The 22,418-nt window shown below is 41.2% G+C and overlaps 1 protein-coding gene across 12 annotated transcripts in view; it reads left to right on the top strand.

The window, feature by feature from the left end:
- Positions 1–22,418, top strand: part of DHX57 (DExH-box helicase 57) — a 57,416-nt gene that overhangs the window by 28,251 nt on the left and 6,747 nt on the right. For all 12 annotated transcript variants that reach the window (XM_082745679.1, XM_082745684.1, XM_082745674.1 and 9 more), the window contains exons 13-22: positions 4,407–4,523; positions 8,429–8,525; positions 9,317–9,490; positions 10,108–10,308; positions 11,517–11,793; positions 13,997–14,092; positions 14,479–14,562; positions 17,238–17,372; positions 18,290–18,364; positions 19,884–20,018. In XM_082745679.1, the coding sequence (XP_082601805.1) occupies positions 4,407–4,523; positions 8,429–8,525; positions 9,317–9,490; positions 10,108–10,308; positions 11,517–11,793; positions 13,997–14,092; positions 14,479–14,562; positions 17,238–17,372; positions 18,290–18,364; positions 19,884–20,018 (1,391 nt within the window). The remainder of the gene's footprint in view (positions 1–4,406; positions 4,524–8,428; positions 8,526–9,316; positions 9,491–10,107; positions 10,309–11,516; positions 11,794–13,996; positions 14,093–14,478; positions 14,563–17,237; positions 17,373–18,289; positions 18,365–19,883; positions 20,019–22,418) is intronic.

Here is a 22,418-nt window from a genome sequence, read left to right as displayed (position 1 = left end):
TTTACCAGTAGGGGATTTTTTTTCTGATTATGAAAGATGTGTTTATTATAGAAAAATTGGGAAATAGTGAAATATAAATATATACTTGAGTATTTTATAACTTTTTATTTTGATATAATTGCAAATTCAAAATTAAAGTTGGCAGAACTATACAGTGAACTCTCTGATACCCTTCACCTCAGTTCAACGATTTTTATTATTTTGTCTCATTTGCTTTATCATCTGCTCTGTGCACATGTATCTATTTCTTTCTTGAACCTTTTGAGTAAGTTGCAGATAGGGTGTCCCCTAATTCCTAACATTTTAATATGTATTTTTTTTTTAAGATTTTATTTATTCATTTGACAGAGAGACAGTGAGAGAGGGAACACAAGCAGGGGGAATGGAAGAGGGAGAAACAGGCTTCCCATCGAGCAGGGAGCCCGGTGTAGGGCTCAATCCCAGGACTCTGGGATCATGACCTGAGCCAAAGGCAGATGCTTAACGACTGAGCCATCCAGATGCTCTTAATATGTATTTCTTAAAAGCGTAAGCACTGGACATGATCAAAATGAAGATATTTAACTGATATAACGCTATTATTTAATCCATAGTCAATATTCTAATTTTGTCAGTTATCAAAAAAATGTTCTTCATTGCTATTTTTTTTTTCTGGTCCAGAATCCAACCCACAGTTACATTTTAAATTCATTGTTGTGTATTTTTAGTTTCTTTTGATCTGGAAAAATTCCCCAGCCTGTATTTTTCTTTTAAAATCTTGACATTTTTTGGAGTTTGGGCCAGTTATTTTGTAGAATGTCCCTCCATTTGGTTTTGTCTAATATTTCCCTTTGACTAAATTTAGATTAGAAAACCTAACCTGTTGGGTTTCATCTTTGGTTAGAAAACCACAGAAACAGGGGCGCCTGTTAAGTGGCTGCCTTTAGCTCAGGTTGTGATCCCAGAGTCCTGGGATCGAGCCTCACATCGGGCTCTCTGCTCAGTGGGGAGCCTGCTTCCTCCTCTCTCTGCCTGCCTCTGCCTACTTGTGTTCTCTCTGTCAAATAAATAAATTAAATTTTTACAAAAGAAAACCACAGAAACAATGTTGAGTCGTTCTTGGTACATCATATCAGGAGGCATATGACATCGGTTTGTCCTATTATTGATGGTATTATTTTTGATCACTTGGTTAAGGTGATGTCAGCTAGGTGTCTCCCGTGTGTAATTACTGTTTGTTCCCTTTATAGTTAGTAAGTCATTTGTGGAAAGATGTTTGAGGCTATTTAAATATCCTATAATAGCCTCAAAATTTCATCCACTAGTTTTAGCATTACTTTTGGGCTTTTCAAATAACATCTTTGTGGGGCACCCCGTGCTGAGCATTTGTGTGTATGTTGTTAGGTGCTCCTTCCTCCTCCTATTAGGTGCCAGACCCCACCTAACTGTTCTTTGTTCCTGGATAGTCTTCTGTACATATAAGCTGGGCTGAGCACATAGAAACCCCAAGGTTGCTACTTCTGTTTTCTTCCCTAAAGCCTACACTAGAGACAGGTCTCAGCTTCCCTTCCCACTCTTTTCCCTGGACTGCCACCCCAATTCCTCTTAGCCTTTTTTTTTGGGAGGGGGTATTTACCTTTCAAGGAGTAAGAGCCTCTAACCCCCTATTACTGCTTCTATGGGAGAAGAGACAAGTGGGTGTTCTTTTTCTCCTTCCTCTGAAGACTGTATTCCCAGTCCTACATAGGGAACGGCAATCATCCAGAAATTAGGGAATTAGCTGTTATTCTGCTGTTTAGGAAGATATGAGTAGCTCCTAAACATGATTTCACTTAACCTTCCCAACATCCTGAGAAGTAAGGTTGAGAGCATGAACTTGCATTGGATAGAGCTGGGTTCAACTCGCTCGTGCGGAGCTCCTTGAGCGAGTTCTTTGCCCTCTCCATACCCATTTCCCTAGCAATAAAATGGAGTTGTTTAGGGAATTAAATGAGATAATACAAATCCACTGCACAGCACCCAGCTATTGAGTGCACATTTGTGATTCTAATTGAAATATGTCTGAGTCAAAAGTTTGTGTTCTATCTATACATCACACCAGCTGATAATTCCCATTTCCTATTCTATTAAATTATTTCAGAATTATTTCAGAAACTTCAGAATTTTCTTCAAAAATAGCGACTAGATGGGGCACCTGAGTAACTCAGTCTGTTAAGTATCCAACTCCAGATTTCAGCTCAGGTCATGATCTCAGGGTTGTAAGATTGAGTCTCATGTCAGGCTCTACGCTCAGTGTGGAGGCTGCTTGAGCTTCTCTTTCCCTTTACCTCTGTCCCTCCCCCACATTGTGCTCTCTAGCTCTAAAATAAATAAATTTTTTTTTTTTAAGATTTTATTTATTTATTTGACAGACAGAGATCACAAGTAGGCAGAGAGGCAGGCAGAGAGAGTAGAGGAAGCAGGCCCCATGCTGAGCAGAGAGCCCAATGCAGGGCTCGATCCCAGGACCCTGAGATCATGACTCAAGCTGAAGGCAGAGGCTCAACCCACTGAGCCACCCAGGCACCCCTAAAATAAATAAATCTTTTAAAAATAAATAAAATAAATTATGCCTGGATCTAAGCCAGGCCTTTCTAATTTCAAGCACACAGTTTACCAAAGTTCAAAAAGTACTTCCGAGAACTTCTTTCTGAAGGAGGAGGATGAAATATTTGGGGTCAAGAACCCTGGCTCTACCACTGGCTTCTGTGTGGTGGTGGGCTTCTCCCTTTCCCTGTATCAAAAAGACAGATGTAGTTGATCTCAAGGCTATCTCACTTTTCAGAAAATTAAATAATGTTTCTGAGCTTAATTTTTAAAACTTTTTCTAGTTAAATAATAATAATCAGTCTTTTTAAGTGTAATTGATTAGCAAAAACCACCAAACTATTAAAAAGTTCTTAAAAAATTATTTTTACTGGGCGCCTGGGTGGCTCAGTGGGTTAAGCCGCTGCCTTCGGCTCGGGTCATGATCTCAGGGTCCTGGGATCGAATCCCGTATCGGGCTCTCTGCTCAGCAGGGAGCCTGCTTCCCTCTCTCTCTCTGCCCGCCTCTCCGTCTACTTGTGATTTCTCTCTGTCAAGTAAATAAATAAAATCTTTTAAAAAAAAAGAGAGAAAAAATTATTTTTACTTCTTTTTTCTCTGGTAGCTAATCCTTTCTCCTTTTTGAAAAGTCTGCTTTTTGGAATCTTGACATATAAAAATGATTCCTTCTCTGTCCTCCACACCCAACCACATCCTTTCTTTTTTATTTTTTGGGTTGCTTTTTTTTTTTTTTTTTTTTTGGTTTTTGTTGTTATTGTTTTTAAGGTTTTATTTGTCAGAGAGAGAACACAAGCAGGCGAAGTGGCAGTCAGAACAGGCAGAGCAGGTAGAGGAAAAAGCAGGCTCCCGGCTGAGCAAGGAGCCCGATGTGGGACTCGATCCCATTACCTCGGGATCATGACCTGAGCAGAAGGCAGCCCCTTCACCAACCAAACCACCCAGGTGTCCCACCTCTTTTCATGTTTGACCAATGTAGGGTTCATACTGCCAGAACAACATTATTTAAAACTGCTTTTGCCACTCTTCAAACTTTTCATCATAGTATAGGAAGCTTCCTTTCCTTCATATCACCTGCAGCTGTTTTGTCCCATTTAGACTAGATTCAGGGTGATGGGCGATTAATAGGCCCCGAGAAGAAAGGCCAGCAGTCTTGGAGGAGTTAGCCTTCCCAAGACTATGCTGTTTGTTGTCAAGAGAGCTTAGGCGCACAGTGCAGCCCAAAGAACTGCATCTTTCACTGGGGCCTCAGATACATTAGGAGGAGACTGGAGACCCGAACCTGAACGTCTATGACTGGACTTCAGGGGTTGTTGGTGAAGCCATTAAAATCACGTGGATTTTTCAGGAAGATCCAGCACTTCTGGTTTTTTTCCAAAGGAACCTAAAGGTTAAGAGTCACCGTGGTGAGGGTGTTTGTGAAAGCTGCGGTCTTTGTCCGTCAATTTCCCTGAATCACTGTTACCTGGACTTCCGTCTGATCTGACTCATGACTTGGTTGACTCTGGAAGGGCTTTCCAAAGTGTACTTGACTTTGAATTTTGTTTCTAGGATTTAAATTGTCAATAAATGTGCGACAGATTAAAGAGGGGAAGGAAGAAAGGAAAACGTGACCGATCTGGGTTTTTCCGCAGGGTCAGGTGCATGTTCTTTGAGTCACTGTTCAACCAAAAAGTGCTCCTAGCCAGCATGTATTTTTTTGAGAGACTGGAAGAAAGCAATTCATTTCCGTGCATAAATGTGGACAACATCTGTGTCATTAAATCAAGAGACTCACCGAGTTCACAGGGAACATTGTCCTTAATAAGGTATAATTATCCTGCTGATTTTTACCTTTCTTTCAGGGGTTAGCAAATCAGTCATCAAAACAATGTCCATCATGGATTTCGAAAAGGTTAATCTTGAATTAATAGAGGCCTTGTTAGAGTGGATTGTAGATGGAAAGCACTCCTACCCTCCAGGTAAACTCATTTTGTCTTCCTTTGTGTGTTGATGGCCAAAAGGGAAAGTAGCCCTCTCACTGAGATATAGTGTGTGCTGTGGGGCAGCCTCCCTGCCTGGAGTCCTCCCCCCCACCCCCACCCTCACTTTTCCACCCCCAATTCACGTAATTTGTTTTGTTTTAAGAGCTTAATTTATTGGGGTGCCTGGGTGGCTCAGTGGTTTGGGCTGCTGCCTTCGGCTCGGGTCATGATCTCAGGGGCCTGGGATCGAGCCCCACATCGGGCTCCCTGCTCCACAGGAAGCCTGCTTCCCTCTCACTCTCTCTCTCTCTCTCTGCCTGCCTCTCTGCCTACTTGTGATCTCTGTCTGTCAAATAAATAAATAAAATCTTTAAAAAAAAAAAAGAGCTTAATTTATTTGTCAGGGAGAGAGAGAGTGCACAAGCAGGCAGAGTGGCAGGAAGAGGCAGCGAGAGAAGCAGGCTCCCCACTGAGCAAGGAGCCTGATGTGGGACTCGATCCCAGCAGCCTGGGATCATGACCTGAGCCGAAGGCAGTGGTTTAACTGACTGAGCCACCCAGGTGTCTCCACCCACTCCTTCTTGTTCAGCACTCTTTTTGGTTCCTTCTGAACAAAAAGATGTTAATAATACAAAGTCCAAAGGAAGAAAGCTGAAAAGAAGGCCTGGGTAATCTATATGGTAAACCCTGCACCCCAGGCTAAATGGGAGTCTGGTGATGAGTGTTTGAAGTCCATGAAGACACTGTACATGGAGGTCACAGGACCGGGGGTGCGGGGGGGTGGTGGGTGGGTAGTAGAACTGGGTTTGGAGTCTGATAAACTTCCAGCTCTGCTACTCAGAAACATTTAGTCTCAGATAAAGTCCTTATCCTTGCTCTGCCTCAGTTTTCTGGCCTGTGAAATGAAGAGAATCATAATTCCTCTGACATATAGCTGTTTTTAGGATTAAAAGAAACCGTATATAGGGGGCACCTGGCTGTCTCAGTCGATGGAGCTTGTGACTCTTAATCTCAGGACTGTGAGTTTGAGCCACATGTTGGGTGTAGAGATTACTTAAAAATAAAATCTTTTTTTAAAAAGTAAGAAAGAAACCATATGCAAAGCACTTAGTATAGTGCCTGGCATATAGTTAATGCCCAGTAGATTCTACCCCTAATAATGGTAACATTATAATTATAACATGCATCGTCATTATTATTGCTAGGCTCACTGTTACCGCTGCTGCTGCGTGACCCAGAGCAATCACTCCTTTCCCCTTACTCACTGTCTTCCCATCCCAGTGGCCTCCTTAACCTCACTTGTAGTCCTTTCTCCCCCAAATCTTCTCATAACTGAATCCTTCCCATCACTCAGGTTCTGTCAAATATCTTCTCTTTAGGGAAGTCTTCTCTGACCACCCTATCTGTTTGCTCACCCCCACCCCTTACACCGTCATGATACCCAGAAGTGATTTTCATTTTCATTATAGCACTTCACAATACCCAGAATTTTAGTTCTGCTTACTGACAGTTTCCTTAAATAGAATGCAGACTCCTTAAGAATAAGGATTTATCGTGCACCATTGTGTTGCTCAGAGCCCAGGACGGCACCTGGAATATTTAGGTACAGAGTAAATATTCGTTGCGTGAATAGATGCAGCCATTGTTGGGGGATCGTAAGTTGATCAAACAATTCCGTCATGCGCTCACTACGCAGTGCTTTGAGGAAGTGGGAATGGCCGCCCTCCTCTGCTTAGACCGTAGTCATTACATGATATTTTCTGTAGACACATAGGAGCCACATGAAGGGATTGAAGTGCCCTGTTTGCTACTTCTTGGCAAGTAGTCAAGTGTTGGCTAATGCACTGTCACTGGGCTGGATGTCTTGTTTCATCCCAAAGGTAAAGGGGATTGTTGAGAAACATCAGGCATAGCAGACAAAAAGAACTGTTAGAAATTTACACGAATTCATTGGGCAACCACCCTGGCCTAGGCATACAGGGTGGGTTGTGTGGGTCTTTATGATAATTATCTGTGACCAACAAAAGAATAACGGGCCCTAAAAAGGAAGTAAGCCATTGAAGGTGTGATCAATAGAGATGTTAAAACGATTTAAGTTCCCTGATTAGCTTTCTGTAAGAGACCAGCCCTAAAGGCCCTCATTGGCAACCCTGTGGTAACCCTGTGAGGGTTACCTCACTCTTGAGAACTTTTTCTGTATCTTCACTTAATAAACTTCTATCACTTTACTAATAACAAAGAAAGAAAGAAAGAAAGAAAGAAAGAAAGAAAGAAAGAAAGAAAGAAAGATAGATTACCTGAATTCAAAGCAGAGTAAATGTAGTGAGTAGGGATTCTGATAGATTTGTGAATATTAAAGATATCCCTGATATAGGGTCCCCTGGCTGGCTCAATCAGTAGAGCATGTGACTCTTGATCTTGGGGTTGTGAGTTCAAGCCCCAGGTTGGGTGTAGAGCTTACTTTATTTAAAAAAAAAAGGGGCGGTTTCCTCAATACAGGTGGCCAAGCTGTAAGGGCAGAGCAGATCAGAAGGCACATAAAAACATGACAAAAAGATTTTTCCCATCTGTATAGATTATTTTACCACCCTTTTCTTTTTTTTAATGTTTAATTTATTTATGGCTTGCCTGGGTGGCTCAGATCATGATGTCGGGGTTGTGACATGGAGCATCTCAAATAAATAAATAAAATCTAAAAAAAAAAAATTGTTTATTTTAAAGAGAGAGCATGGAGAGGGTGGAGGTTGGACAGAGGGAAAGGGAGAGAAAAACTTAAGCAGACTCCTGCTGAGCACAGAGCCTATCGCGGGGCTGGTGACCTGAGCCAATTTTACCACTCTTAAATGTGGTATTTTAATAGAGAGGAACATGGAATGTGTAATGGAAAGAACATGGTCTTGCCTGAAACCTTAGGTTTGTGTCCAAGCCCTGCTCTTAACTCTGTCGCCTGGCCAAGGCCCTGAGTCACTTTGAAGAAGGTACTAATAATCTTAATGGGTAGTTGTGAGAATCAAATGAGAAAGTGTATGTAAACATGCTTTATATATTAGGAAGTGTTGAAACTAACCCTCAAACGTATCTTTTGCCTCCTTCAGGGTTCCATTTTTTAAATAATTTAGTTTCCTTATTTACTTAATGAGGAAAATAACTATGATAAATAATAGGTCTTTGTTCCTTGTGGACTGATCTTTGGTTTATATTTCATTGAACCTAGCACAGAGCTGACACAGGCACCCAATAAATATTTGTGGGATTAAGGGAGGAGCTAGTGAAGATCTCCTCTCGGGATAAAGCACAAAAGAACGTGGCTTGTTGAATGTCCACTCTTGGCACAGAAATATCCTATAATTAGTTATCACTGCTTATTTTCTTTAATGTAAAATTTAAAAGCCCATAAATGTTAACATGGCATGGTTAGTTACTGTGCTGACTCTCCAACATATATCTGAATTTAGGTTTTCAGGGTGGCCAGCCAATTATATTTTCTTTTTCTCATTTCCAGTAAAATGCTTATGGATTTTATTTACTAATAGAAGAGTCTTCCTGTCTTACAAGATTAGAAGGATAACTCTTCCTATAGAAACAATGTCAGTAGCCAGTGCACTGAAGAAGTATGTTTAAAGAGCTTTGCTCGTGATTCTTGTATAACTTAAGGTATTACATTTTTCCACACTTCAGTTTTTCCTCTTGTAGAAATATAATAATACCCCATTCATTTTGGAATTAAGTCAAAAAATATATGAAAAACACTGCTATCCATTTAAATCCCTGGGGACTTTACAAAGAAAATTGACAGTGGAAAAATCTCAGATTTTTTTTTTTTTAAATTTAAAATAGCTCTGTAGTCCATACTTCTTTTCCCTTTTCTGCATCTATCACATTGATTGTTTTTATGTACCCAGGTGCCATACTTGTATTTTTACCGGGACTAGCAGAAATAAAAATGCTGTATGAACAGCTACAGTCTAATTCTCTCTTCAACAACAGACGCAGTCATCGGTAAGTTCATTGCTTTCCAGATCCTTTAGCATCTGTTGCAGTTACATGTGAAGACAAATAACCAGAACCATCTCTGATAGCCATCACGCTCCTTAGACCCTGGTGTCACTCCTCAAGCATATGTTTGTGTATGTCAGCTGGAAGGAGGCAAACCGATTTGTTCCAGGGAATCAGTCATTCCATTTAATAAAAATATTTCTCTTCACTTAGCGTAGTGACTCAGCAAAATTGCATGTAATTTCAGTTGCCACATACAGGGGATGGGAGAAGCCAGTGTAAGTAACAACAAAGAAATGCTGCCATTTGAGAAAAAAGTAATTTGTTAACAGCTTCTTTTCCAGTAGCCAGATGTGCATTTTCATATCTAAGGGGACAAGTACTGAAGAGAGGAACGCTCCCTAGAAGCATAAGGAGGAAATCTCTTAGCATAAGTCACTGTCTCTGCCTCTCATTCTCTGATTTCAAGACAGGAAAAATAATTCTCTACTGTTAATATGCTCTAGGCTTGTTACTCGTACAATATCAACTATATAGTCCTCGACTATACTACTGAGTTATACTCCAGTTCTTCCCAAGGTGGTGTAGGGTTTCTAGTTCATAGTCCTGTGTACACGTTTTGTAAGGCTCATAAGGAACCTTTCCATTTAGAGGAGCTGGGCCCTGAGTGCAGGTTGTAGAGAAGCTGCTGACACTTGGAGGCCAATTGTTAATTTTAATAGAAATTCACCCACCATTAATCCAGTTTCAGCTTTGTGTGCTAGAACACTGAATGTGCTTCTGTCTTCTTTCAGATGCGTGGTGCACCCACTTCATTCATCTTTATCCAGTGAAGAGCAGCAGGCGGTGTTCGTAAAACCCCCTGCCGGTGTAACCAAGATCATCATTTCCACCAACATTGCAGAGACCTCCGTAACCATCGATGATGTTGTCTATGTCATCGATTCCGGGAAAATGAAAGAGAAGAGGTATTTTCCTTTGGCACTGTAAGAGGAGGGATAAAGATGTCTCGGTGAGGCTGATGTGGCAATGACCGATGCTCTTGAGCTACACGGATTGCCATTTGAAAAAATGTTTTATGAAAACTGTGGGTATATCTGAATGATCTGTACCAGGACCGTAGTCTCAGAGTCACATGTGGTGGAAATTTTCAGGTTTTACCGTGGAAGTAGTTCTTTTTCCTCTCACTTTTTTTCATATGCTTTCCATATGCTTGAATGAAAAAGAGGTGATCTAGGTGGTGATGGCTGTGTTCATTAGTTTGATTGTCGTAACCATTTCACAGTGTACCCATATGTGTCCAAACATTATATTGTGTACCATAAGTATATAGTTTTTATTTGCCAAATAAATATAAAAAAGAAAAAGAAAAAAAGAAAAGGTTGTGGAAAGGAACTGTATGTAATTCATCAACATCTAATGCCACTGAAATCCATGCTGTATGCTCCCGCCACGGACTGAAATATCCAAGAACACACAGGACCTGTGTCTTGCGGTGGAAGTAAGGTGGTGCATCTGTTCTGTCCATGCTCAGTAGGATGTTTTTATAAAATAGTTCCTTTTTCCATTTTCTTTTCCTCTGTAGATATGATGCCAGCAAAGGGATGGAGAGCCTAGAAGATACTTTCGTCTCTCAAGCCAATGCTCTGCAGAGGAAAGGTCGAGCAGGCCGTGTTGCCTCTGGGGTCTGCTTCCACTTATTCACCAGCCATCACTTCAATCACCAGCTGTTAAAGCAACAGCTTCCAGAGATTCAAAGAGTGCCATTGGAGCAGCTATGTCTGAGGTACACCTTGATCTTTATGTTCTGGCTTCCAGAAGGTCCACATGTTTCTCACCCTAAGTCCCGTGTGTTCTTCTTAGAACATTTTGCTGAGAGTGGACATGGATGAACTCACTCATTTGCAAAGCAAGAGCTCTTCAGTGTTATCTGTACCATTCACTGTAACTTTCTGCACATGAAGATCTCTTACATTGCAAAGAATGGCCCTAAAGTAGAGCTTAGGAATACATTTTTAACTCAGGAAAGTAATCTAACTGATCAAGAAATTTCTGCTAGGGGCAACACCAATATTAAATCATCAAAGGTAAAAAAAAAAAAAAAATCTACAGCCTCATTATCAGGGTGAAGTGAACAAAAACAACTTGAAAAACACCCTCATTTACCCGATGAACAAAGAACAACAAATACCATAAAATGGGATTTATTAAATGAATGATTGAACTCAGTGTTACTGAAGCTGGGCAACATTTGGTGGTTGAAATGTGGTTGGCATTATGTAAGAACTCACACTATCCCTGTCCTCTGACCCAGGTACTGCTTTGAGGGAGTATGCCCATAAATAATAACCCAAAGCAAAAAGAGTTATTTATACAAAGATGTTATAGCTCTCCTTTTATCCAGCAGGTATATTTTGAAAGCCTTCCATTTGCCAGGGGTTGAGCTAAGCACTAGAGATAGGATACAAGACCCAGGCCTCACTTTGAAGTGTCCACAGTCAGGTCTTGAGAAGTTGGGCAAGCAGTTGTCTTGAACTAAGGTAGTAATGGTGCAAATGAAGAGGAGCGAAGGGATTTGAGAAATCTTTGAAAGTTGAATGACCCATGAGGGAGGAAGAAAAAGGGGAAAATATAATCACATAGTATATATGATTTAAAAACAGCTCAGGGGCACCTGGGTGGCTCAGTCGGTTGGGTGTCCCAACTCTTTATTTTGGCTTAAGTCATGATCTCAGGTTGGGAAGATCGAGCTCCACTTCGGGCTCTATGCTCAGCTCAAACTCTGCTTAAGATTCTCTCTCTCCCTCCCCCTAGCCACCCCCCCCCCCCCGCAAAAAAAAAAAGACAAAATGTATTTAAACTAGCATTGTCAGCTTATGAAAGCATATGTCTGGGAAATTATCAACTATTTTTGTTCAAGAAAGTAGCTTACTCCTCTGTGTCATCTCTCCAGAAATAAAATGGACAAATTACTATTTTGTTTTCTTTTTGTAGAATTAAAATTTTAGAGATGTTTAGCACTCACAATCTCCAGTCTGTGTTCTCTCGGCTCATTGAGCCGCCGCACACTGACTCTCTCCGCGCCTCAAAAATACGATTACGAGACTTAGGAGCATTAACTCCAGATGAAAAGCTGACCCCCCTAGGGTATCACTTGGCCTCTCTGCCCGTGGATGTGAGAATCGGCAAACTGATGCTGTTTGGGTCTATCTTCCGCTGTCTGGATCCTGCCCTCACCATTGCTGCCAGTTTGGCTTTTAAGTCTCCTTTTGTAAGTAAACACCATTCATCTAAACTGGAGTCCACGGGTCTCTAAGGGGACCATGGGGGCTTCAGGGTTATGTGAGCCTCCCCACATGTTTTCTTGTGAGGACGATAGATGGGAAGTCTTAGGTCACAATGTCTATAACTTTTGTCTGATCCTTAAAGAAATCCATGCCCCAAATAAAGATTAAGAACTGAAGATCCAATTTACCGAAAGAATCTAAATGGGCATTTTATTGTATCTGCTCCAACCTTGCGCATTAAAGAAAAATCAGAAAATGCAAGCAAGCAAAAGTGCCCCAACATGACTTTAAAAGGCAGTAAATACATTGGACTGCTTTTTTTTTTAACAGCTTTCTTAAAATACAATTTGCCCATTTAAGTTATACCTCCAGTAGTTTTTAGTTTATGTGGTCCTCATCATGGTCAGTTTTAGAACATTTTTATTACTTCATAAAGAAACCCGTTAGCAGTCATTCCCCTTTCCCCCTCTAATCCCTCATTCTCTGTAGCCCTGGGGGACCACCCGTTGGCTTTCTGTCTTTGTAGATTTACCCCTTCCAGATGTTTCATATTAACAAAATAATACATGGTCTTTTGTGACTGGATTCTTCACTTAGAATAATGCTTCTAAGGTGCATCTGTGTTGTAGCATAACCAGTACTTCGTTCTTTGCCAAATAATATTCCTACGTATGGACGTGCCCCATATTGTTTATCTATCCGCACTGGATGGACATCTGCTGGTAAACGCTCATGTACAAGTTTTTAATGTAGACATACGTTTTTATTGGTCTTGGGTACATACCTAGGAGTAAAATTACTAGGTCAAATGGTAACTCTATATTGAACTTTCTGAAGAACTTCCAGTTCTTTTCCCAGAGGAGCTGCACATTACATTCCACCAGCCAGGGTTGCAATTCCTTCCCATCTTCACCAACACTTGTTATTATCTGGCTTTTTTAACTATAATCATCCTGGGGGTGTGAATTTGTAGTTTCAACTTGTGTTTCTCTAATGGCTAATGATAGTAAACATCTTTTCATTTGCCTGTTTGCCATTTGTATATCTTCTTGCAAGGAATGTCTAGTCAGAGTCTTTGCCCATTTTTTAAATTGGGTTATTCATGTTTTTATTATTGATTTGTAAGGGTTGTTTATATATTCCGGAAACAGGTTAGAGAGAAATATGATTTGCATGTATCTCCTCCCATTCTGTGGGTTACTTTTTTCACTTTCTTAATATGTCCTTTGAAACACAGAAGTTTTTAACTTTGATGAAGTCCAATTTATCCAGTTTTTTGTTCCTTGAGCTCCCATTGTCATAGTTAAGAATCAAAAAAAAAATACAAAATACCAAAAAAAAGACTCCATTGCCAAAATAGCTGAAGGGGAGTGGAAGATATAGGCTTCCAGTTACAGAATAAGTCATGGGAATAAAAGGCACAGCAGAAAGACTATAGTCAACAATATTGTAACAGTGTTGTATGATGATAGGCGGTAGCTACATTTGCGGTGAGCATAGCATAAGATACCAGTGATTGACTTGTCAAATCGCTATGTTGTATACCTAAAACTAATATAACACTGTGGGTCAACTACACTAAAAAAAAATCCATTGCCAGATCCAAAGTTATGAAGATTTATCCCATTTATCCCTGTGGTTTTTTTTCTAAGGCTTATAGTTTCATTTTTGCTTATTTTTTAGCAGTGGGTAGCAGCAGAGGGAGAGGGAGAATCTTAAGCAGACTCCACGCTCAGCGCGGAGCCTGACATGGGGCTCGATCTCACAACCCTGAGATTGTGACCTGAGCTGCGGATGCTTAACCAACTGAGCCACCCGGGTGCTCCATAGGAGTCTTACAGTTTTTGCTCTTACTTTATGGTCTTTGGTCTATTTTGAGTTAATTTTTGTAAATGGCATGAGATAAGAATCCAACTTCATTCTTTTGCTTATGACTATTCAAGCATCCCAGTACCATTTGCTGAAAAGACTATTCTTTCTCCATTGAATGGTCTTGGCATTCTTGTCAAAATTCATGAGGCGCCTGGCTGGCTCAGTCCGTATAGCATGTAACTCTTCATCTTAGAGTTGTAAGTTCTTCAAACCCCACATTGGGTGTAGAGATTATTTAAAAATAAAATCTTCAAGAAAAAAAGAAAGAAAGGCCTCAGTAAAATATGCTCTTCAAACCTGGTTTTCCTCATTTAGGTGTCTCCCTGGGATAAAAAGGAGGAAGCTAACCAGAAAAAGCTAGAATTTGCATATGCAAACAGTGACTATCTGGCTCTTCTACGAGCATATAAGGTAAGTATATATATATATGATATATATTATATATATATATATTCTGGTCATACACCTCAACTATTATATATATATAATTATATTGCATACTATAAAATATGTAACATTTTGTTATATAAAGAAATTATATATAATATATAAATAAAATATATAATTATATGTAATATATATTCTGATCATACATCTCAGCTATTAAGTTATATATAGATATATATACATATAACTGTATATTTATGTATACATATAACTATGTATATGTATACATATACATATATATGTGTGTGTGTGTGTGTGTGTACACACATACACACAACTTAATAGCTGAGGTGTATGACCAGAATTGGCACTTAAAGGGTCAGTTCACTTTTATTTTCTTCCAAATTTAGGGATGGCAGCTAAGTACAAAAGAAGGAATGCGTGCAAGTTACAATTACTGCAGACAGAACTTCTTGTCTGGAAGAGTTCTTCAGGTGAGTTGTTTCTGTGCGGGTTTGTTTTTGTTCATTTTCTGTTATAGACACACACCAGAGGGTGTTTCAACTTTGTTTCCCTTGTCCTGCTTCAACATTAAAAGTGTCATTTCTGGAATATGCTTGGCTTTATCAGCTGTTGTATAAAACACACTCCTGTTTTACATCCTCTGACATGAGGCCTTCTGCACTGAACCTTTCAACTGACCCACTTTTCCTCTTTTCAGTGAATTGGTGTTTACTTATGTGGAGGATAGAAGAATACAGACTGCTCACCAGAAGTCAGTTTTTTTAGGAATTCTACCAAGCATTCTTTTTTTTTTTTTTTAAGATTTTTATTTATTTATTTGAGAGACAGAGATCACAACTAGGCAGAGAAGCAGGCAGAGAGAGAGGAGGAAGCAGGCTCCCTGCTGAGCAGAGAGCCCGATGCAGGGCTCGATCCCAGAACCCTGGGATCATGACCTGAGCCAAAGGCAGAGGCTTTAACCCACTGAACCACCCAGGCGCCCCTCTACCAAGCATTCTTTTTTTTTTTTAAAGATTTTATTTATTTATTTGACAGACAGAGATCACAAGTAGGCAGAGAAGCAGGCAGAGAGAGAGGAGGAAGCAGGCTCCCTGCTGAGCAGAGAGCCCGATGTGGGACTCGATCCCAGGACCCTGAGATCATGACCTGAACCGAAGGCAGCAGCTTAACCCACTGAGCCACCCAGGCGCCCCTCTACCAAGCATTCTTAACCTAGATCTATAAACCCCTGAAATTATATGCAAAATCATATGCTTTATACATATGTGCTTTACTTTGGAAAGAGGGACCATCATATTCTCAGAGCAGTCTGTGACCATCACCAAACTCCTTACTTTCTCCACAAAACCAGAGAATGAGTACTGAACCAGGTTTTATTCATTTTCCTTATGTCCGTCAGAGGCTGAGATGTCAATAATGAGTGCAGAAAAAAGCAGGTTTCTTATCTTCTGGGCCATAGTGGAGAGGGCTCTGTCCTCTGTTGTGACAGTATTGTAGGTGCCTTCCAAAGTGGTAGAAGAAGCCAGAATACTGGCAGTACCCATCTTTACAAAGCATCTGTTTTCCTCAGAGATTTTCAGGCTGGGTAAGGGGACGGACTTTGATTTCATATTAAAAGATGTCCTGGGGGGCGCCTGGGTGGCTCAGTGGGTTAAGCCTCTGCCTTCAGCTCAGGTCATGATCCCAGGGTCCTGGGATCGAGCCCCGCATCAGGCTCTCTGCTCAGCAGGGAGCCTGCTTCCTCCTCTCTCTGCGCCTGCCTCTCTGCCTACTTGTGATCTCTGTCAAATAAATAAATAAAATCTTTAAAAAAAAAAAAAAATAAAAAATAAAAAAATAAATAAAAGATGTCCTGGAGTAGAACACAAAATTAATGTCCTTAGTGCTTACCACTACCTGACATTTATTTTTTTATTTATCTGTCTAATCTGTCTATCCCAGAAGCTCCCTCAGAGCAGAGATCTTGCCATTTTCTTTGACATTGTAGCCCGAGTGCTCGGAACAATGTTTAGCACAGAGTTGTCACTCAGTCAAGATTGATAGAAGAAGTGCAGAAGTGAATGAATGTGGTTATTAAAATGAAATAAGACTTCAAATCCTGCTCTTGGCCTTCATTCTCGTCTGCCTTGAGGTGTACTACCCTGAGGCATCACGAGAGGACACAGGCTCTAGCTTTGTCCTAAGGACACCAAAACAATAACTTTCAGTCCTGGATGCACATTAGATTTATCTGAGGAGGCTTAACAAAATAAATGAATAAAAATGCCCAGTTCCCCCCCAAGGCATTTCATCTGGATCTCTGTGAATGGGGCCTGAACATCTCTGTATTGCCGTCATTGGGTGCACCAAGGGATTCTAGTATGCAGCCAGGCTTGAGAACCCCTGGTCTGGAGGGTATATTATGTGGATATTTAAGTGTAAAATGATATTTCCTTCAAATTACATTTCCTGTGAAATGTATTCATTTTCTTCAGGATGTATGTGCATTTTGCTGTGATCTGAAAGGTCCATTAGAGTTCCCTCTTATCACTAAAGAGAGTAAGATTTATCAACGAAAACCTTGTCATAATAGAGAAGTCCTAGCTATATTTTGCCATGTTATCCATGTATACTTGAGGCATTTCAAGAAAATACTTAAGCTGTCATCAAGAGACAGGAGAGTATTGCATGGCTCACAGTTCCTTTGACTGTCCTTACCTCCTTCCCTATCTTCTGATACTCTATTTGAAGTGTGGCCAGAAGAGAAAGAGTTCTGTTCTTTTCTTTTTCACACTTGTGCTTAGCTACACAAAGTGGTATTATGTGATCCAAATCCAAACCACATAATAATGTCCTTATCCCTAGGAAAAGATGTGAGCCAGAGAGATCACAAGGTAATAGTAAGTTCTGAACTGGGTGTTCTGCATCCATTGAGAAAGAGCACTAACCACTCTAGGCTCCAGGGAGAAGCTAAGGGGACCAGAGCAGAAATGTAAGTAGGAAAAACTAGACAATGTCACAGCACCTTTAGTTGTGGGTCCAAAGTAAACTATTTTTTTTGGTGTCCTAAGAATTGCCGGAAAAGTCAGATCTACCCCAAATCCAATTAATGAGTTTTTTAAGGGGGGAAAAAAAAAAGGTGTTTTTTTTTTCCAACTTCTTTCAGGAAATGGCCAGCCTCAAACGACAATTCACTGAACTGTTATCAGATATAGGCTTTGTAAAGGAGGGACTCAGAGCAAGGGAAATTGAGAAAAGAGCCCAAGGAGGAGATGGTATCTTGGACGCCACAGGAGAAGAGGTAACAAATGTGTAGTTAGTTCTTTTATTTATCTTTAATTAGTACACGGATAGTATATTAACTCACTTAATTTTCATTTAAGAACTCTGAGCAGTGGGCTTGATGCCATTCTTGATTTTCTTTCCACAAATAAGTCTCAAGTAACACTACTAAAAAAGGAAGCTTTTTCTGTTAATTTTTGCTACTTTTTTTTTTTTTTAATTTCACACCTGGTTTTGTTTTGTTTTTTTTTTTTTAAGATTTATTTACTTATTTATTTGACAGAAAGAGCAGGAGCATGAAAGCGGGAGGGGTAGAGGGAGAGAGTTAGAGAAACTCAAGAAGGCTTCAGGCTGAACACGGAGCCTGATGCAGGGCTCGATCCCACCACCCTGAGACCACGACCTGAGCTGAAACCAAGAGTCGGATGCTTAACCAACGGCACCACCAGGTGTCCTCACACCGGTTCTTGATAAGCCTGTAAGAGGTGGAATAGATGTTTCGATAATGTCTTCTTAAATCACACCTGCCTTTTTCCAACCGAGGATAGTTTTTTTATATGACTACAGGAAGAATGCCTCTTCCAGATGAACCTGATGCCGCGCAGTTCCCAGTGCAGTTAGTACTTTCTGCAGATCATGAGCATCTCACGAGCCAGAGCCAGAGTATGTCCCCTGAGCCTTGGGCACACTGGCTTTATCACTGCTTTGCAGAGACCCAGAGTTACTGTGGGCTTCTTGGAGTGCGTCCTATATGACTATGGTCCAGTAGTCTTACTTTTCACTTAGAAAGAAGGAATTTTTCTAGCAAAAATACAGAAATTAGGTATTTTAGTTTTGTTTTAAGACCGAAAGCAAATGAAATACAATGGTAAATTCCAAGGTACAAACAGAAGTAGCCACATTACTTATAAGATCAATGCTGTCTTTCTCTTGTAGGCAAACTCAAATGCTGAGAACCCCAAGCTGATATCAGCAATGCTGTGTGCTGCTCTTTATCCAAATGTAGTGCAGGTAACAAAACATTTTCCCTAGGTTCTCCCACTTCATTTGATCTCTAGCCAAGGGACATAAGCTAAGATATACATGTTTACCGTGTTAAAGAGATGCCTACAAAGACACACAGAGCCTTTTAAACTTTGTATGCATTTCCAGTCCTTCAGTTCCCCAAATCTGTTCAGATATATTGTTCAAGAACACATTTATTTTATAAAATGAGGTGCCTTTTTAATCCTTCTGGCATATTATGATGTTCTAAAAATTTAAATGGGACATAAATGTCATCCAGCCGGGTAACCTGTGCATAACTAGCCTTCTATATTAGACAGAAGTTTGGTTCTACTACAGTTTCTCCTCTGGCCTCTGCTCAGGACTGCAGTTAGATGAGAACAAAATCAAACAAGCCAGGGCTCTGCCGTGGGACCACCTATGGCCAGCCTTCTGGAATATCCTCCTCTCTGTGCTATTGGACTTTTACCTAAGTTTTAATTATCCAGTCCTTGCCAAACCTAGAAAGACTAAGAGTTTTTCTGAGTGCTAAATTGTTTCTCATTTAACATTTTGTTAAATGCTCGGTTGACATCTGCTGATGAATTTCTGGCACAGAAATTCAGTACTTGCATGCTTTTCAAACCATTTGAAATTTATTTTAAAAAACCATTTGAAACAAAAGTATGGAGATAGAGGGGAAAAAAAGCAAAACCAAGGACTGGGAAGAATAAAGCAGGCAGAGCATAAACTTTTAGGGCAATGAAAAGACTCTGTATGATACCATTGTAATAGGTGCATATCATTTACATTTACACAAACCCATAGAATATACACGACCAAGAGTGAACCCTAAGGTAAACTATGGGCTTTGGGTGATTATGATGTGAGACAAGTTTTTAAAAATTATAATACTGGTGCTGTCAGAAGCCCTCCACAATGAACCCTGTCACTCTGAGTGGGAGTACAAATTGATACACCCATTCTAGATTTCATTTCTGAGGACTTATTTGTTAGGAAATAATTACAGATACGCATAAAGGTACAGCAAAGCAAATGTTCATTCCAGCTCTGTTTATAATTGCAAACAGTCTAAAGTACCAATAAGAGGGAATTTATTAGTTAAATTATTTTAGATCTTTTAACTAGGTTAGCCATTTAGAATTGTTTTAAGAAAATATTTAACAACATGGAAAGATGTTCTCAATGTATTAAGTTTAAAAGTAGATTGGAGAAAATGATCCTACATTAGTTTCAGTGCGTGTATATTTTTATTTATGTCATGCATTTATAGTTTCTTTGTTTCTGTATATAAACAAATCTAGGACCAAAGACTAAAATATTTATCAAATATAGTGCTAATTATCTCTTAATTGTGTGATTATAGGATATCATTATTTTCTTCTTCTTTCCTAATAACTTGTATGGAAAGAAATGTGTGTGTGTGTGTGTGTGTGTGTGCGCGCGCGCGCATGTATGCATGCATACGCACACGCGTTTGCATTATCCCCGCCCCCGGCCCCCACCAAAAATACCTGTTGTTTAGGTGAAAAGCCCAGAAGGGAAATTTCAGAAGACCAGTACCGGAGCTGTCAGAATGCAGCCCAAATCAGAGGAGCTGAAGTTTGTCACCAAGAATGATGGCTATGTGCACATCCACCCTTCATCGGTGAACTATCAGGTCGGAGTGGTGGGGTACACCTGCATTTACACACGACAGGCCTTACAGAGAGCAGCACGGTCCCTTCAAGTCAGCCCACCCCCCTTCTATCATTCTTTGTCCCCAGCAGCACCACTGACTTGGGGAAGGTTGAATAAGCATGAACAGACTAGAAATTGGACTGTTTGGGGAAAGACTATTTCCATTTTAAGAAAATTCTACTGGATAGGGTGCCTGGGTGGCTCAGTGGGTTAAGCCGCTGCCTTCGGCTCAGGTCATGATCTCGGGGTCCTGGGATCGAGTCCCGCGCCGGGCTCTCTGCTCAGCGGAGAGCCTGCTTCCCTTCCTCTCTCTCTGCCTGCCTTTCTGCCCACTTGTGATCTCTCTCTGTCAAATAAATAAATAAAATCTTAAAAAAAAAAAAAAAGAAAATTCTACTGGATACTGAAAAACTGCTCAAACCTGCTTTCAGACGTAAAATTGTTTCTCTGCAGCAGTCATTTCTTAAGAAGTCAGGCTGTAACTGCATCACTAAATGTGTGTCTTAAAAGGGAACAGCCTGTACTTGCCGATGGCGCCTCCTGGGTGCTTCTTCCTCCTGCCGCTGCCGCTGCCGGGCTGCGCTCCTGCGGCTCCACTCAACTCACCAGAGGTTACACATGGCCTCCTAGTCTTCAAACCCAGAGAACACACCCCCTCCCCCTGGTCCTCATCAAACTTGACTCTTGCGTAGTATTAGACAGCACTAACCTCCTGTCCTGAAACCATCTTTTTTTTTTTTTTTTAAGAATATTTATTTATTTATTTATTTATTTATTTATTTGGCAGAGAGAGACACAGTGAGAGAGGGAACACAAGCAGGGAGAATGGGAAAGGGAGAAGCAGGCTCCCCGCTGAGCAGGGAGCCCAATGTGGGACTCAATCCCAGGACCCTGGGATCGTGACCCGAGCTGAAGACAGATGCTTAACAACGGAGCCGCCCAGGCACCCATGAAACTATCTTTGATATGGTTTTGCTCCTGAAATGCCACTTTCTTCTTTCTCTCTCTCTCATCATCCCCGACACTTCTTTGACTAGTTCCTCTTCCTTCGCTCTGAAATTGTGGTTCTGTCCGTAGACCTCCTTTTCTCCATACGTTCCAGTTTACTCTTCCCGAACCATCAGGGCGTGATCCTGACTGCCACCTCCATGCTGTCACAGAGCCCGGGATCCCTGTCTCAGGCCTAGGCTTCTGAGCTCTCCAGCTGGAGCTCATCAGCCGGATGAGCTCCAGCTGGAGCTCTTCTCTTCCTTTCCTCCCTGCCTCGGTGAACAGCACCATCCCCGTCAGAGCCCTGCGGTCACAGGGTCCCTGCCACTCTTCTCCTTACTCCAGTCCCTTTGGACTGCGGGTCCCAGCAGTTGCACCTTCCGACACTCTTGGACGGGCCGACTCCTTTTCTCCCCACTGCCCCTTCCTCAGTTCAAACCCCAACATCTGTCTCCTGCCTAAAGTGCTATCACGATCTGACTTCTGGTCCTTTCTCTGGGTGCTGCTGCCAAAATTAACTTTGCAAAACACACATTCAGTCCTGTCATTCCCTGGCTTAGAACTCTTCCTGTGTGGAATCTCCTGCAGATGCTCCTGGGACCCTGCGTGCCTGGCCCCTCCTGTACCATGTCCCCCACCGCTCCTCCCTAGGTCCTTCTGTGTGCCATGACTTTGGACACGGGAAGGACACACTTCCTCTCATTCTAAGCAGGCTCCTAGCCTTTGAGCTTCCATGAAGCAGCTCTCCCTCAAAGTTGCTTTTTACTTCTGGTTCTGCCATCGTGCATTTTATCCACTGTTGTGTTTATCACATTATTTTACGGTTTATGGTACATTTCCTTTGTGGAATTGTGAAATCCTAAAGACACGAATTGTATGTCTGCATTTTTATTTTCTCGATGTTGAGCGTGGTGCCTAACTGAAAGCAGATGCTCAATAAAACTTCGAGGAGAGTGGAACAAAAGAGGACAGGAGGACGGAGGAAGAGAATTTGAATTGTTAGGACTGGTCAGCCCCTTGCAACTACTGAGTAACATGTCTGCAAAGCATGAAAAGGGTCTCCTTAAAGCTCAGAAGAATTTGAGGTCCGGGAGGTCATCTGGTCACTCAGCCGCACATGTACTTAGGAGCTAGAGGTCTGAGTTAGCTCCACTCCTCTTCCAAGGTTGCCATGGCATTCATGCAATGAATCCGAATTATTCATGCATCCGTTCAGTGTCTACTCGCGACTCCTCTGTGCCGGGCACTGTGGTGGGCTGTGGAAGACAGTGGATGAACTAGACAAGGGCTCTATCCTCAGGGAGCTTCTGTTCTGCTGAGGAAGACAGGCAAGAAACAAGTAAACAGATCATCTCAAGTCAGTGACAAATGCTACTAAGAGAAATAAAAC

This window comes from Mustela nivalis (assembly GCF_964662115.1).
Source record: "Mustela nivalis genome assembly, chromosome: 8".
In the NCBI taxonomy this organism is placed as follows: domain Eukaryota; kingdom Metazoa; phylum Chordata; class Mammalia; order Carnivora; family Mustelidae; genus Mustela; species Mustela nivalis.
The sequence above is the reverse complement of the archived record's forward strand: the minus strand, read 5'-3'. Positions and strand labels throughout refer to the sequence as shown.